This window comes from Brienomyrus brachyistius, chromosome 8, assembly GCF_023856365.1.
Source record: "Brienomyrus brachyistius isolate T26 chromosome 8, BBRACH_0.4, whole genome shotgun sequence".
Lineage (NCBI taxonomy): Eukaryota > Metazoa > Chordata > Actinopteri > Osteoglossiformes > Mormyridae > Brienomyrus > Brienomyrus brachyistius.
Genome location: NC_064540.1, coordinates 24,286,146 through 24,302,561, shown reverse-complemented (window position 1 = coordinate 24,302,561; position 16,416 = coordinate 24,286,146). Strand labels below are relative to the sequence as shown.

General features: G+C 45.8%; 1 protein-coding gene across 3 annotated transcripts in view; it reads left to right on the top strand.

Moving 5' to 3' along the window:
* The window catches only part of flna (filamin A, alpha (actin binding protein 280)), a 32,574-nt gene extending 17,735 nt beyond the window's left edge, over nt 1–14,839 (top strand). For 2 of the 3 annotated variants that reach the window (XM_049023072.1, XM_049023073.1), the window contains exons 14-48: nt 25–138; nt 221–364; nt 474–597; nt 777–937; nt 1,023–1,113; nt 1,316–1,485; nt 1,587–1,704; nt 1,794–2,056; nt 2,201–2,519; nt 2,635–2,808; nt 2,897–3,059; nt 3,141–3,301; nt 3,412–3,579; nt 3,690–3,813; nt 3,961–4,117; nt 4,429–4,618; nt 5,175–5,198; nt 5,903–6,150; nt 6,379–6,465; nt 7,041–7,140; nt 7,280–7,420; nt 7,673–7,801; nt 8,200–8,373; nt 9,287–9,448; nt 9,660–9,863; nt 9,951–10,103; nt 10,191–10,313; nt 10,570–10,836; nt 10,928–11,065; nt 11,145–11,260; nt 12,522–12,654; nt 12,749–12,925; nt 13,013–13,231; nt 13,414–13,617; nt 13,984–14,839. In XM_049023072.1, the coding sequence (XP_048879029.1) occupies nt 25–138; nt 221–364; nt 474–597; nt 777–937; nt 1,023–1,113; nt 1,316–1,485; nt 1,587–1,704; nt 1,794–2,056; nt 2,201–2,519; nt 2,635–2,808; nt 2,897–3,059; nt 3,141–3,301; nt 3,412–3,579; nt 3,690–3,813; nt 3,961–4,117; nt 4,429–4,618; nt 5,175–5,198; nt 5,903–6,150; nt 6,379–6,465; nt 7,041–7,140; nt 7,280–7,420; nt 7,673–7,801; nt 8,200–8,373; nt 9,287–9,448; nt 9,660–9,863; nt 9,951–10,103; nt 10,191–10,313; nt 10,570–10,836; nt 10,928–11,065; nt 11,145–11,260; nt 12,522–12,654; nt 12,749–12,925; nt 13,013–13,231; nt 13,414–13,617; nt 13,984–14,168 (5,625 nt within the window). In that variant the 3' untranslated portion in view covers nt 14,169–14,839. The remainder of the gene's footprint in view (nt 1–24; nt 139–220; nt 365–473; nt 598–776; nt 938–1,022; nt 1,114–1,315; nt 1,486–1,586; nt 1,705–1,793; nt 2,057–2,200; nt 2,520–2,634; nt 2,809–2,896; nt 3,060–3,140; nt 3,302–3,411; nt 3,580–3,689; nt 3,814–3,960; nt 4,118–4,428; nt 4,619–5,174; nt 5,199–5,902; nt 6,151–6,378; nt 6,466–7,040; nt 7,141–7,279; nt 7,421–7,672; nt 7,802–8,199; nt 8,374–9,286; nt 9,449–9,659; nt 9,864–9,950; nt 10,104–10,190; nt 10,314–10,569; nt 10,837–10,927; nt 11,066–11,144; nt 11,261–12,521; nt 12,655–12,748; nt 12,926–13,012; nt 13,232–13,413; nt 13,618–13,983) is intronic. The other variant, XM_049023074.1, reaches the window with a different exon arrangement.
* The last annotated feature ends 1,577 nt before the right edge of the window (nt 14,840–16,416 follow it).

Here is a 16,416-nt window from a genome sequence, read left to right as displayed (position 1 = left end):
TCGGACTTTGGTTTCATGTGTTAGGTGAAGGCGTATGGTCCTGGGCTCCAGAGCAGTGGTTTGGCTGTGGGACAGCCTGCAGAGTTCACTGTGGATGCTAAGCTGGGGGGTAAAGCACCACTGAAGATTCAGGCACAGGTAAGTCACGTCTGCTATACGATTACTGATCAAACGCAAACAAGATGGTTCATCAGATGGATTTTATTTTCCTCAACTTTAGGATGGAGAAGGCCAGCAAGTACCTGTCCAAGTGAAGGATAACAGCAACGGGACCTACAGCTGCTCGTACACTCCCCGCAGGCCTGTCAAACATACGGTCATGGTTTCCTGGGGAAGTGTCAACATCCCAGAAAGTCCTTTCAGGGTTTGTTTCACATGTGCCTCAACTGTGCATATGGTACTTCAAATGTATAATATGCAAATGAGTGGTTTTGTTGTGTGTGTGTGTATATATGACTTGTGGTTTTGTACAGATGAACGTTGGTGCAGGATGTCACCCTAACAAAGTGAAGGTATCTGGTCCTGGGGTGGCAAAGACTGGCTTGAAGGCTTTTGATCCAACCTATTTCACTGTGGACTGTACAGAAGCTGGTCAAGGTATGTTCTGGGCATAAATATTCCACAAACGAACCCTGCAGAATGTCAGTTGCTTTTGCTTAGCTTGGCAGTTTAATCAACAATCTGTCCAAGTTATTGTTTTAGGTTTCCTTCTCGGGGGGGGGTGGGGGTTAATTTTCAAGGCAATAAGCAGTTCAACAACGTGGTTCTGTATGCAGGAGACATCAGCATTGGGATCAAGTGTGCCCCAGGAGTGGTGGGCCCAGCAGAGGCAGACATCGAGTTTGACATCATCAGGAATGACAATGATACGTTCACTGTAAAATACACACCACCCGGTGCTGGAAGTTACACAATCATGGTTCTGTTTGCTGATCAGGTAGGGAATGTCATAGCTAAAGTTGTGGGGGTCTGAAAGGGTGGGTTCATTCATTCATTCATGCATTCATTTGTTCACTTTTCAGACCATTCCAATGACACCCATCAGAATCAAGGTGGATCCATCTCATGATGCCAGCAAGGTCAAGGCTGAGGGACCCGGTCTCAGCAGGAGCGGTGAGGCACTTGAGTAGTGAGCTGTGTGGTCGGGTTTGAGATGGTTTTTGATAATGGAGATGGTTTTGATTGTCATGCTCTTTTTAAAATAAATGAAGTACGTTATGGTCTCTTGGTTATACATGATTCCAAAGAATTCCCTGAGTCAAGTCCAACTGTTTTTAATCTAAACTAAATCTAAACTTCTCTCCCCTTTTGTTAGGTGTGGAGCTCAACAAACCCACCTACTTCACTGTAAACACCAAGGCAGCCGGGAAGGCTAAGCTTGATGCACAGTTCGTTGGGCCTACGAAGGCAGAAGCTGTTCGTGACTTTGATATTGTCAACAACCATGACAACACGTACACTGTGAAGTACACACCTGTGCAGCAGGTAAGTAACATTGGGCCAGACTTGCTTCTCGCATGTAGTACAACTATGAGGGGTATCTCCATGTTTGAGTCGCATGTAAAATCTGCACGTTTGTCCTGTAGGGGAACATGGGCATTAATGTGACCTATGGTGGCGATGTCATCCCCAAATGCCCATTCTCGGTGGCAGTGGCACCCTCTCTGGATGTCAGCAAGATCAAGGTGTCAGGTGTGGGTGACAGTAAGTGACTATTTGTATTTCTGAAGGCTTGTTAAATATTTCAGGTATCCTTCTATTCATCAAACTAATCCCTCATTGTCTTTTGGCAGAGATCATGGTGGGTAAAGACCAAGACGTCACTGTGAAGACCAAAGGGGCAGGAGGACAGGGGAAAGTGGCAGCCTCTGTGATTGGGCCTGCTGGCAAGGCTGTGCCCAGCAAGGTGGAACCAGGTCTAAGTCCCGAGACCAGTCAGGTTCGCTTCATCCCTCGAGAGCAAGGCCACTATGCGCTGGATCTAACCTATGATGGCATCCCCATCCCCGGTAGCCCATTTCCTTTGGAAGCAGTGGCACCTAGTGACCCATCCAAGGTAAGCATAGCGTCAGACTTTGATATGCAACTGGAATGTTTCAGGCCAGTGTGTGTGTGCGACACACGTTTCCACTGTTCCTCAGATGAATCCAGTCAGCTGTTTTTAATGTACTTCCTACTGTATAAACTCCTTCCTTTATAGGTGCTGTGCTCCGGTCCTGGTCTTGAGCATGCCAAGGTTGGGGAACCAGGGAAGTTCGTGGTGGACTGTACTAATGCTGGTCCTGCTGATCTTACCATTGAGATCATATCTGACAATGGTACTGAAGCAGAGGTGCACATCCAGGACAACGGTGACGGCACCTACACAATCACCTACATTCCCCTCTACCCCGGTGTGTACACACTCACCATCCGCTACGGTGGGCAAGATGTGCCAAACTTCCCTGCCAGGCTCAAGGTGGAACCTGCTGTAGACCCCAGTGGAGTCAAAGTCTTTGGACCTGGAGTGGAAGGCAAAGGTACCTTTTTGTTTTTACCGGTAGTGTGTGGTTTTATCATCCTATGCAGGATGAGTAGCATCTGTCTACATGCAAGTACTACTGCTTTCTGTAAATGTCATCTAATTTCTCTAAGGAGTGTATCGTGAAGCCACGACAGATTTCACAGTGGATGCCCGTGCCCTAACCAAATCTGGTGGCAACCATATTAAAACCTGCATAAACAACCCCTCTGGCAACCGCACAGACGCCCTCATCCAGGACCTCGGTGATGGAACTTATCAGGTTGAATACACACCATATGAGGAGGGTAAGGTTTCAAGATAATTGCCTTTTGGGTTAAATTTTGTTGGAATGCATTTTGGATAGTTTTATAGGAAAGCACCTTGTCTCCGCAGGTGTTCATGGCGTGGAGGTGTTGTACGATGGAGCTGCTGTGCCCAACAGCCCGTTCCGTGTCCCAGTGACTGAAGGCTGCGACCCAGCCCGTGTCAGTGTGCATGGTCCAGGCCTGCAAGCTGGAATCACCAACAAGCCCAATAAGTTCACTGTGGAGACCCGGTATGGAGAAGTGAAGCGCGTGCACGAGTTCATTATGTTTATAGCAGGGCTGGTATGTTATACTCTTGTGCTGTGTTTCAGTGGTGCAGGTACTGGTGGCCTGGGGTTGGCAATGGAGGGTCCCTCCGAGGCAAACATGTCCTGCTCAGACAACAAGGATGGTAGCTGCTCTGTGGAGTACATCCCGTATGAGCCTGGAACCTACAACCTCAATGTCACTTATGGGGGAAAGCCAGTTTCAGGTGAGGCTCCTGTCCAATGGGTAGAAGGTTTTTAACTTGTTCTAGTTGTGCTTCAGTTGCTAAAGCAAGATGACTTGATAGTCAGGTTTTTTTTCTTCTGCATTTTGCAGGAAGTCCCTTTACTGTACCTGTGCATGACACTGTGGATGCCACAAAGGTAAAGTGCCTGGGCCAAGGTTTGGGAACCAACGTCAGGGCCAACATCCCCCAGGTTTTCACTGTTGATGCCAGCAAAGCTGGAGTCGCTCCTCTGCAAGTTCGGGTCCAGGGACCCAAGGGTAAGGTCTCAACAAGTCCGTCACATGACGAAGGGATACATCCAGCCTTTAGTGTGCTGCGGAGAAAGTGGTTTGCTGGTATCCTGCTGATGGTGGTGTTGTATCCCCAGGAGTTGTTGAGCCAGTGGAAGTGGTTGATAATGGTGACCAGACTCACTCAGTCAGCTATGTCCCAACCAGAGAGGGTCCTTATTCAATCAATGTTCTGTATGCTGATGAAGAGATTCCACGCAGGTGTGTGGGTTTTCCCCTTTTGCAGCACACAGGACTGCTGTGTCCACTTGCCCATCTTGTTTAATCCAGCTGTTCAGTAACTAAACTTAGATTTATTTAGTGGTTTGACTAGTTTAACGCTGAAGTTGACATCACCCTCTCCCTCAGTCCTTTCAAGCTGAAGGTTCTGCCAACACACGATGCCAGCAAGGTGCGTGCCAGTGGTCCCGGTCTCAACACAACTGGTGTGCCAGCTAGCCTGCCTGTGGAGTTCACTATTGATGCAAAGGATGCAGGAGAAGGACTGCTGGCTGTGCAGATCACGGTATGAAGGGTTGGGTGGTTGGGACATGTCTCCTGCCTTGATTCATAATGTGATCTTCATGACTGTTTTAGACCAGTGTTTCCTAGTGTGGTCCTCAGGGACCCACAGCCAGTCCATATTTTTTGTGAGCAGAAATGCAAACTGTCTGGCACGGAGCTGAGGAAGCAAAAACGTGGACCAACTGGGTCCTCAAAGATCGGATTGGGAACACTGGTTTAGAACGCTTGTGTCCAAGATTGGTTGTGTTTTTTTAAATCCGTTAATTTTAAGTTGTATTCAATACTTTGACTATGGAAATGTTCTTTGTCCAGGACCCAGAGGGAAAACCAAAGAAAGCCAACATCAGAGACAACCAGGATGGGACGTACTTAGTGTCTTATGTCCCAGATATGACTGGCCGCTACACTATACTGATAAAGTATGGAGGGGATGAGATTCCCTATTCCCCATACCGCATCCGTGCCCTTCCCACTGGAGACGCCAGCAAGTGCACAGTTACAGGTAAATATCGCAGACCAGTGCGGGTGGGTTACACCTAACCAATATCTGGTAGTGAGAGGAGTACCACGGGTCATTTCAAAGCTGTGTGCATAAACTGGCTCGTTGAATGGCTCTGGGAAGGGACACGAGTTGATGTTGTAGTCGATCGTTAAAAGGATTTTGTACAAAATCATACAAGTTCATTGTGCTGCCTTCTGTGTTCATATTTGTCACATATCAGACTATTCTGAAATTAATTCATTAGGGTTTCAGTCCAATTAACTTTTAATTGTATGTTAGTCACCTTTTGAAGCACAGTTAACCAGTGCATGTCAGAGAACTGAATACTTGGGTGTGGTACCTGAATGTTCATTGAGTTGATGGGTACAGCTTGATCCCAGGTTATTTCTGAATGTTAGTCTTGCTCTGAAGGATACTTCATGCTTCTACACTCCACGCAGACACCCGTCTATACCGCAGCACTGCTCACGTTCACGTCACTTCCATTCCAGCATCCTTGGAGCACATTTTGTCGTTGATGTTTTTGTTTATTTTGCTCTCTGCTTCTCACCTTCAGTCTCCATTGGAGGCCATGGGTTAGGTAAGCGCTGTAGCGTTCCCCTTTTTGCATGAAATGCTGACTTCTGGCCTGTTGGTCAACCTGCCTGCTGCAATGTAGCTTAGTTCCTACCTCAATGAATTTTGGGTGAAATACCATCAGATTCCTTTTTATTCGCACTTGTTAGTTGCAACATTTCCAAGAGGTAGACCTCATCCTAAAACGACTTAACGGTTAACATAAATGAACTGGGGAAAAATTAGGATTTGCCCAAAACGCTCTTGGTCATCCAGGACTTGAAAGCATGGGAGTGCATCCCCTTCTACTTGGTCTTTCTGCTAATTGATGGCTGTCATTAGGGGCTGTCATACTGACTGACTAACTAGTCCTGCCAACATAGTTGGAATGCCAGTATGGTAGTTTAAACTTGGTGAATGGGTTTGCTGTATTAATTAACCTCAAGTGCAAACTAGAGTAACCAATGGGATTGGAGTATCCTGAAGTACTGTATACTTGCTCTACTAACTTGTCTAATCTTTGCCGTTAAAGCTTTTGTCTATTTCACAGGTTTGAGTGGTTTACTCTTCAATGTCCCCTCCCCCTATTTTCAATGGGCATTTTTTGCTTCTGTTTTGGATGCATGTTTGGTTACAGGGTGACAATGAAGCTCTTGGATACTATGTACATGTACCACTGTCAAACAAAAGATCGGTTTGTCTAAGATTCTGCCTGTCTGCAAACCCCAGGTGCAGGAGTGGGCCCCACAATCCAGATCGGTGAACAAACGGTCATCACGGTGGATGCTAAAGCAGCTGGAAAGGGCAAGGTGACCTGTACGGTGTGCACACCGGACGGTGGAGAAGTGGATGTGGACGTGGTGGAGAATGCAGATGGAACTTTTGACATCTTCTACACAGCCCCTCAGCCTGGGAAGTATGTCATCTGTGTGCGTTTTGGAGGGGAGCAGATACCCAACAGCCCCTTCCAGGTCACTGTAAGTATGGCACATTTCATTCTACTCTTTACCAGTGAGCTGTAAGACGTCACGTAGCAAAGGTCCATATGAAATGCCATGTCTGACAGGGCATGTTTTTATCCATACTTCATTTTTCCAACAGCTTGCAGAAGGATCGTTGTCCAGTAGGTTTTTTTGGATTGGAGCATAAAGATGCCACTTAGGCACTCCCAATCCCTTTCCTCCCTTTCTTGTCTTGTTCCCCAGGCCCTGGATGGAGTACCCACTGAACAGCTCCTACAGCAGAGCCAGCTCCCTCAGTATGCCTACACACCCAATATGGGTCAAACCTGGGTACTTGAATATTTGTTTCACTGGCACGTTGTCCTGCTTTATGTCCTGAGTCATTCTATCTGCAGGTTTAAGATCACCCTTCTCTTTGGAGATCACTTGTGATTTTGATCTGTGTTCCTTCTCTTAATCAGTGTTCACTTAACAGATTTTAAATGAGTTTTTTCATTTTCTGTACAATGAGCTCATAGCATTCTGTCATTAACCAAATGGCTGAATTTTTAGACCAGTGCTCCTTCACTTTCTGCCACGTTGTCCTGTCACAGTCCATCCTTGTTTTGTCAGGTGTCGCGTTGGGTCTGTCTGTCCTGCAGTCATCCACTCATTTGTCTGCTTTTGCTTTCAGCTGCATATGGTGACCAGCTGGAAGTGAAAGCCCCATCCTTTTTTGCTTTTCTCCTTTTTTGGCAGTTTTATTTTATTAAGTGTCACTTTTCAGCAATCATATCTGCAAGCCTTTGTCAATGTCCAGCTTTTTTTGACTCTTGTCTGAATTGTAAGATGTATATTTATTAGTTGGCTACTCTTAAGATTGTCCTTCCCCCTTGACAGTGATCTCTTGATCCTTTTTATTTCAGGCAACTGACAGACCCATTGGCATGAATGGGCTTGATGTAGCTGCTCTGCGGCCGTTTGATTTGGTGATTCCATTCACCATCCAAAAGGGAGAGATCACAGGTAAAGGCGCCCAATGAGGAACTATTTTTGTTTTGACAAAGATTTAAGTGCCAACTGGAAAAACAAGTGAATACCTACTGGTGGCAAGTTGTAGCGGTCTGAAGTGTAGAAATTATGTAGATGTACATGTTCTCCACAGGCGACGTGCGCATGCCCTCAGGCAAGGTAGCAAAGCCGGTCATCACAGACAACAAAGATGGCACAGTGACTGTCAAGTATGCTCCAACTGAGGCTGGTCTACATGAGATGGACATAAAGTACGATGGAATCCATATTCCAGGTGAGCCAAAAGCATGGTCCTGAAACTTAATTTCTCTGCACTTTCCCCATTAAGTTTTTGCAAGGGGGGGGTTTTAGCTATGCAAGATTAATGTTGGTTTATGTTGAACATCATGTGATAATCTGAAGGAGTACTGTTTCCAGTTGGACAGGACATCTACTAATGAAATTGAGTGACATGCATAGGGAATACAATCCATTTGACGGGTTAGGGTTTCTCGCTGTTTTAAATGGAACCTCTTACTCCATTCAGGAAGCCCTCTGCAGTTCTATGTCGATTATGTCAATAGCGGTCATGTGACTGCCTACGGCCCAGGACTGATTCACGGCATGGTGAACAAGCCAGCGGTCTTCACTGTCAACACCAAGGATGCAGGAGAAGGTAAAACATGGAGTTTGTTCATTTTGCGGCAGGTTTTTTGGCAAGTTATCGCACAGCTTCCCACCATTTAGAGCACGAGTTTCTAACTGAATTGGGGCTGCAGTGTCATTTCGGTATCGTCATCTTGACATGCGCTTATGCAGTATCCACCGCATTTGTCTACTACTTTGTGTTGGTGGCATTGATGCAAGTTGCCTCAACTTGTTTTGTCAATCACTATTGGTAGATTTTGTTTTGGCTGTAGTTTTTTCAAGTGATCTTTTTTTGTATCACTATTACTCACAGAAAATCCACATCACGATGTGATATCATGCAGCACCAAATAGACCCCATATCGTGACCTGTATGAAACGAATACTCCATTCTGTTGGAATAAACTCGCCTCATTTCCCAACAAGGTGGACTGTCCCTGGCAATTGAAGGGCCCTCAAAAGCTGACATCAGTTGCACTGACAATCAAGATGGCACCTGTACAGTGTCCTACCTTCCTGTGCTTCCTGGCGACTACAACATCTTGGTCAAATATAATGACACCCACATCCCGGGCAGCCCCTTTGTTGCAAAGATCACAGGTCAGTATTCAGCATGTGAAAGTGGCTAGTTTTTTTTCTTAATATTCAAAATGTTTAAAAATCCAAGCCAGGGAAAGTAGTAAGCAAGGTTTAAATAGACGAAGCCTGTGCCCAGCTCCCCCTTCTGGTCAAATCGCACTTTGCCAGGGTGCAGCTCTGCTTCCCTTAGTGTCCCAAAATCCAACCATCCATTTTTCCAAACCGCTTATCCTACTGGGTCGCGGGGGGTCCGGAGCCTATCCCGGAATCAATGGGCATGAGGCAAGGAACAACCCAGGATGGGGGGCCAGCCCATCGCAGGGCACACTCGCACACCATTCACTCACACATGCACACCTACAGGCAATTTGGCAAGTCCAATTAGCCTCAGCATGTTTTTGGACTGTGGGGGGAAACCGGAGTACCTGGAGGAAACCCCACGACGACATGGGGAGAACATGCAAACTCCACACACATGTGACCCAGGCGGAGACTCGAACCTGGGTCCCAGAGATGTGAGGCATCAGTGCTAACCACTGTACCACCATGCCACCCCCTGTCCCAAAATTATTTAGTAAATGCAAAGTAAACTGTAATAATAGGTCAGTTGTCTGAATAACGTTTTAATGCATTTTCACTGGGAAATTATGAATGATTTGTAGTGATAAGCCATTTTTATGCATTCAATTTTTTACTTTAGATTTTTATGGTTCAAAAGTCAAGTACAACATTAAGCCACTCTATGCATTAGTTTTATCGGGACACCCCCCCCCCCCCCCCCCAACCCTGACTCTGCTGTACCTCCGATACTGATTTAAATCCCTGGTATTTTGACAGTTAAGATTTCACCATTTTGAGTTTTGAGCAAGACCTGCCTGCTAAATAGCCCTTAACCACAATATGTTCTGCGTCCCTAACCTTTTTCCCCCATAAGGTGATGACTCCATGCGGATGTCCCACCTCAAAGTGGGCTCTGCAGCCGACATCCCTCTGGACATTGGGGAGCTGGACCTGAGCCAACTGACTGCCTCCTTGACCACCCCTTCTGGCCGCGAGGAGCCTTGCTTGCTCAAGATGCTGCGCAATGGGCATGTTGGTGAGTCATGGACTGGGGACATGCTGAATACCTCCAGATTCACAGATGAGCCTGTCATTTTGTGCCGTTCTGAGGTGATTTAGCTCTTAAACACTTGTGGAATGTATGAAAAATACTTTGTGCTGCTTCCATTGCAGGGCAGTAGCTATTAGGGAAATGTTTCCCAACCCAGTCTTCTGGGATCCACAGACTCTGAACTTTGTCTCTCTAGGAATCTCCTTTGTCCCCAAGGAGATTGGCGAGCACCTTGTCAACATCAAGAAGAATGGCCGCCACATCCCCAACAGTCCCATCCCAGTGATGATTAACCAGTCTGAGATTGGTGATGCTAGCCGTGTCAGAGTGTCTGGACAAGGCCTGACTGAGGCCCGTACTTTTGAGCCTGCAGAGTTCATTATAGACACCAGAGAAGCAGGTGAGCTGGATGGCTGTAACTAAAGAGTAGGATGAAATTGAATAACGGAGAGCTAACGCTCATCTCCGTCACATGCGGCATCCCCAGGTTATGGAGGACTCAGCCTTTCAATTGAAGGCCCCAGCAAAGTAGACATAAACACAGAGGATCAGGAGGATGGTACATGCAAGGTCACCTACTGCCCCACTGAACCAGGAAACTACATTATCAACATCAAATTTGCCGATCAGCATGTGCCAGGTATAATATACCGTTTCACTAGCATTAAACGCACAATAACATGTTTCTTCAACATCTCTAAGATGTAATGGTTTTTCTGCACTGCAGGCAGTGCGTTTACCGTCAAGGTGACTGGTGAGGGCAGGATGAAGGAGAGCATCACCCGGCGTAGGAAAGCGGCATCAGTGGCCAATGTGGGCAGCCAGTGTGACCTCAATCTCAAGCTACCAGGTAACGAAATCCAGCTACAAAACCCCCTTCTCTCACTCATCCAGCTACAAATCCGCGTGCCTGCTTGATCTTAGTTTTAAGGAACAGTTTGATATGAGCATCAGTTGTATAGTTTGGATTAGTTGTCAAGTTATAAGCATCAAATGTTCTATAGCCCAGATGTTCGTATATTGGTAAGAGGCCACTTAAAGTACTCTGGTTTCTCATAATGGTCCTGGCAAATAACGACACCCCTGTTTTTACTTTTCACCCTTAGAGAGTGGCATTGCAGACATGACTGCCCAGGTAACAAGCCCCTCTGGCAAGGTCCACAAAGCCGACATCATGGAAGGCGAGAACAACACGTACTGCATCCGCTTTGTGCCCAGTGAGATGGGTGTGCACACGGTCAGTGTGAAATACAAGGGTCAGCATGTTCCTGGGAGCCCCTTCCAGTTCACAGTAGGCCCTCTGGGGGAGGGTGGAGCCCACAAGGTCAGAGCAGGTGGACCTGGGCTGGAGAGAGCTGAAGCTGGAGTTCCAGGTATTGAGGGGAACCGGCTGAAATGTAAATGTCCTGGTAGTGAGCTCATCAGTGTCCTGACGTGTCTTTGCTTTCCCTCTTAAATCCATAGCGGAGTTCAGCATCTGGACTCGTGAGGCAGGAGCTGGGGGGCTGTCTATTGCAGTGGAGGGTCCCAGTAAAGCTGAGATCGCTTTTGAGGACCGCAAAGATGGATCCAGTGGGGTCTCTTACATTGTCCAAGAACCGGGTAAGGATGCCACTGAATTTTCAGTTAGACTTGTGACGAATGTGTTTGTTTTGCTGAAATCTGTTCTGTATCCTGACAGGTGATTACGAGGTGTCGATCAGGTTCAATGATGAACACATCCCAGACAGCCCTTTTGTGGTTCCTGTGGCTTCCCCATCAGATGATGCTCGGCGCTTAACTGTTGCCAGTCTTCAGGTGAGGCATCGAGAAAGACAGACACATGTCCACTCCAGAGGAACAAATACCACCCACAACTCAGCAGCTGCAGGGAGCCCAGCATTATAAAGCCAATTGGAAATGAAGTACATTATAGGTATATTAATGGCTAAAGTGGTAAGCATTAGCCATATGAATAGAAGGGATATGGCTAAGTACTATAGAGAACCTGAATGTTGTGCTTGGAGACTGAATTGTTTTGTTCTAGTTCCTTGCTTTAGATTTACCCTCAGCCTACAGGTGCTGAAACAGATTTACAGAGTAGCTGAACCAGGGTGTCTTGCAGGTCTGAAATCTAAAGCTGTAGTAGTCGTGGGATATTGGGATGCATGGCAACCTGCTGCTGCTCTTTTGATGGGTGGTTAAGGAAGCTCTGGGATACTGAAGGACTGTGTGTGTTTCTCGGGCCTCGTCCTAAAGGCTCCCAGCAGTCAGACGATCAGGTGGAAAAGGGTGGGCTAAAGGGTTAAAGATAATCGGAGGCTTTCTCTTGGTGCTGGTTTGTTCCTTTAGTGTAAGTGTTGTGTATGGCACTACCTTGTGCTTTTATTACACTTCTAAAACTGTTAAGGTCTCTTCCCATCCTGTCTATCAGAAGCCTCTCTTTAACCCTTTTAGCTGCCTTAAGGTAACTTTGGACTCTGCTGTTTTTTATGAAATGTGATTATCCTGTTATTTCCTTGATCGGGAGCTTGATTTTTGTTGCTGTACAATTTGCAGCAACATTCTTTGCTTTAGTCTTGGGTATAATAGTGAGGACGTATATAGTACTTCAACATTTTACCAGGGGTAATCAGATCTCTGAATTTGAGTAGTGGACTGGAATTTGGGTCAAAATTGACAAACATGTACAATACGGGGTACGACGGCAGAAAAGCTATGAACTACTTAGCTTGGATTTCCATGATGGTTCCAAAGCTCTGTGCTCGGGAGTTTTACTTGCACAAGTGTTCTGACAGTAGAACGAAAATGATTGGTTCAGAGAACTAATCAGATTGTAGAGGGGATGGGTAAAAGCGGCTAGAGGAAGTGGGACCAAGACAAATGATCTCTGAACCAACCATCTTCTGCCCTCGGAACATTTTCATGTGAAACTCCTCCCATGAGCCAAATCTGCACGGAGTGAACACTGGATGTAAAACATCCAGATCAAGGTGACTGCCTGTCCAGTAACACATCCTGACCCCAAAAAATGGGGGCTGGGAGCACCACTCCATATGTCGACTATTGTTTTCTGCAGGAGTCTGGACTAAAGGTGAACCAGCCAGCCTCCTTTGCAGTGAGTCTGAATGGTGCCAAGGGTGTCATTGATGCCAAGGTGCACAGCCCATCTGGCGCACTGGAGGAATGCTGTGTCACTGAAATAGATGAAGGTAACTGGGAAAGGACCATGTTGTAGGACTTTGGCATGCATTCAGGGTAAAATTCCTAGACACGCTAATGGCTTCCTTTGCTTTCCTGTCCTAGACAAGTATGCAGTACGCTTCATTCCACGGGAAAATGGACTGTACCTGATTGACGTGAAGTTCAATGGCTCCCACATCCCTGGCAGCCCCTTCAAGATCCGTGTGGGAGAGACTGGTCAGGCTGGTGACCCAGGCATGGTATCTGCCTATGGCGCTGGACTGGAAGGAGGCGTAACTGGCAAGTGTTTGTTCGCAAGGTTTTATTGCTGACCAAATTGTGCCATTGCCCCCCTTAATGCAGTCTAATTTTAGCCATCTTTTTCAGGATCTCCGTGTGAATTCATTGTGAACACAAGCTCTGCAGGCCCTGGAGCTCTGGCAGTCACCATTGATGGCCCCTCAAAGGTGAAGATGGACTGCCAGGAGTGTGCTGATGGCTACAAAGTTACCTACACGCCTTTAGCCCCTGGGAACTACCTGATCTCCATCAAGTATGGAGGACCCTACCACATCGTGGGCAGCCCTTTCAAAGCTAAGATTACTGGTAAGAACATTTGAGTAACTCTTGCAATGACCTACAAGCCTAAATGTTGGATATTCTTCAATGGTCAGTAGTACGTTTCACTGTTTCTGGGGAACAAGACTAATGTTTTACTAGTTTAACTTTTTAATTCTCTGGTTTTGACTCGCTTGCAGTGACCCAGAATTTTGTGTTCAACTTTCCAGGTTCACGGTTGATCAACAGCCATAGCTTGCACGAGACTTCCTCTGTGCTGGTAGATCCAGTGTCTCGTAGTTTCTCTTCCAGTCAGCAGGGGGCACCAGCCTGGGCTTCATCTGACGCTTCCCGTGTAGTAGCAAAAGGCCCAGGTCTGACCAAAGCCTATGTCGGCCAGAAAAACAGCTTCTCCGTGGACTGCAGCAAAGCAGGTAGAGTAGCACAAACTTAAGTGCTATCTTACTCCTCAAGGGTGCCAGGCTTGAGTCAGTCCAGTTTTTTTTGTTCTACAGTTTCTGCATACTTCTCTAGTGCAGACAAGCTGATTTTCAAGAATAAACGGTTCCATACAGTGACCTGAAATCTGATTCAGCTGACCTACTGTGGTTAATCTGGATTCTAATACAAGTTAACTTTCAGAAGTTGTACAACAGCAGGCAGTGCAATAAATACTGAGTACCTTGAAAATGTGCTAATACAATAAGCAAGTGCCATTCAGAGTCCCAAAGAAATGATCCTACTTGTTTATGTATGAATTGCTTTTATTTTCACTTGAACTGTTGGTTGTCCATCTTTAGGAAGGAACATGCTGCTGGTGGGAGTAGATGGTCCAAAGGTACCTTGTGAGGAGATCCTGGTCAAGCATTTGGGCAACCGCCTCTACAGTGTCACCTACCAACTTAAGGAAAAGGGCGAATATATCCTAGTGGTTAAATGGGGAGATGAGCACATTCCTGGAAGCCCCTATCATCTCTCTGTGTAAACCCCATACACCTCTCCCCCTTGATCTCTTCCTGTGTCCAGTGACATGCCAAACACTGAATTGTTTCACTGCTTTTCACACAACCCTGACATGCTTCCTTTTCCATAAATCACCTTTTCCTGCTGTCGGACAAGCCCGCTTTTACAAACTGATTTGCATTCTGGGGAATGTAGTTAGTGTTAAGACTTCAGGCCAATAGCACTAGGTTTCTAGTTATAGATTTTGTCGGTTTTAGAACCTTGCTCTGTGCGGCTGTGTAGACGGGAGTTGTCTGTCCAATGTGGTGAGACTTTAGTAGCCCACTTTCAAAGAGGATTTTGTTCAAAGCGCAACATGTCTGCAGCATATCAATAAAGCTAAACTTTGGTTTGGTTCTAAAATGGGTGTCCTAGTGGGTTGTCTTTCCTCATTTTCAGTGGCATTTCTGAAATGTTTCATGTGAATTGTACCCATGTCCAATATGAACCTATGACTGATGGACCTTAGCATGATTAAGTATAAACTGAAGTTGGAGGTTCCCCCCCTAACTGACCAAAAATCCAAGCTCTGCAGCTTTTGACTATGCAACCCCCTCTCCTGTCATTGTATAATCAGTGTTTCTGCTGGGGAAGAAGGTTTGAGGCTTTTAAACGTTACAGTATTTTGATATTCAATAAAGTTTAAATGTTGTACTGCTTGTCGTCCTTGATTCTGTACTTGGAGAGGAACTCCCATTTTTTTTTTTTTTTTTTTTTGCCATCACATTCTCATCCTTTTGCAGCCACTTGTTCTCAAGGCTTTTTGTGCATAAGGGCTAGTTGAACAAGATGACTAATCTCTGTTCGATACATTTACATTTGAAAACGTTGGATCAGCTGGTTTTTGTAATCTCCTAATCTTCAGTAGCTCAAGTAATTTCTGGTGAAGTTTTGCAGGTTTAATTTCCAGGCAAGTGCCATCACGTCTGTTTCGACCATATAAATGGCAGTCCTCCAGAATGTGTTGGCTGGGTTTTCTGGTTCATTGTGATTTTAAGTTAATCAATTGATCTTGTTTTCAGTATTTCTAATATTCAGATTGTGCCCAAAATACAGTTGAGGCCAAAATTATTAGCCCCCCTGGAATCATGGAACATTTTCTTAAACTTCTTCCCAAAGTTTGCAACATTGATGAAACTTGACATAATCAAACATCCACCAGTGCTATTTACTAGCCTTTGATACATTTTGTAATATAAAATGTATTTTTAGTCTTGCTTTATATCAAATATAGTAAAAAATGGGGTGGTCAAAAATATTAGCCCCATGTTAATGTTTGCTTTCAAAACACACCTACACTAATTAACCAATCAGCTTTGAAACCACACCTGTGCAATAAATTGGCTTCCTAACACCTGCAGTCAATTGGCATCCTAACAACACTCAATCAGCATAAAGACTCCCAAGGAACAGGGCTCTTGAACACATGAGGGACTACTGTTACTGACCATGCCAAAGACAAAGGAAATCAGTCTGGAGCTCAGAAAGAAGATAGTAGAGGCTCATAAGGGGCAAGGCTACACTGCCATTTCCAAGCGATTCACAGTGTCTAGAACTGCTGTACGTTGCATCATTGCCAAGTACAAGGAGACAAATTCTGTTAGAAACAAACCTGGCCGTGGCCGTAAGCGCAAGATTTGAAGAACTCTGGAGAGAAAAATAGTCAGAGATGTCAGCAAAGAACCCCGGACATCTGCCAAGATGATTGTTGCTGACCTGGCCTCTTCTGGAGTTGATGTTTGAAGGAACACAGTTGTGAGGGCTCTTCACTGTGGTGGGCTTCACGGCCATCGTCCCAGAAGAACCCCTTTACTCAGAGCGGCACATCACAGCCCGACTGAGGTTTGCCCGTGAACATTTGAAATGTAAAGATTTTTGGAAGTCTGTGCTTTGGTCTGATGAGACTAAACTGGAACTGTTTGGGCACATGGATGTTGCTTATGTTTGGCGAAGAAAGGGACAGGCCTTCAACCCTAGGAACACAGTTGCCACAGTTAAACATGGTGGTGGGAACATCATGCTGTGGGGCTGTTTTGCAGCCTGAGGCACAGGGAGCCTGCAGGTGTTGTTAGGAAGCCAATTGACTGCAGGTGTTGTTAGGAAGCCAATTTATTGCACAGGTGTGGTTTCAAAGCTGATTGGTTAATTAGTGTAGGTGTGTTTTGAAAGCAAACATTAACATGGGGCTAATATTTTTGACCACCCCATTTTTTACTATATTTGATATAAAG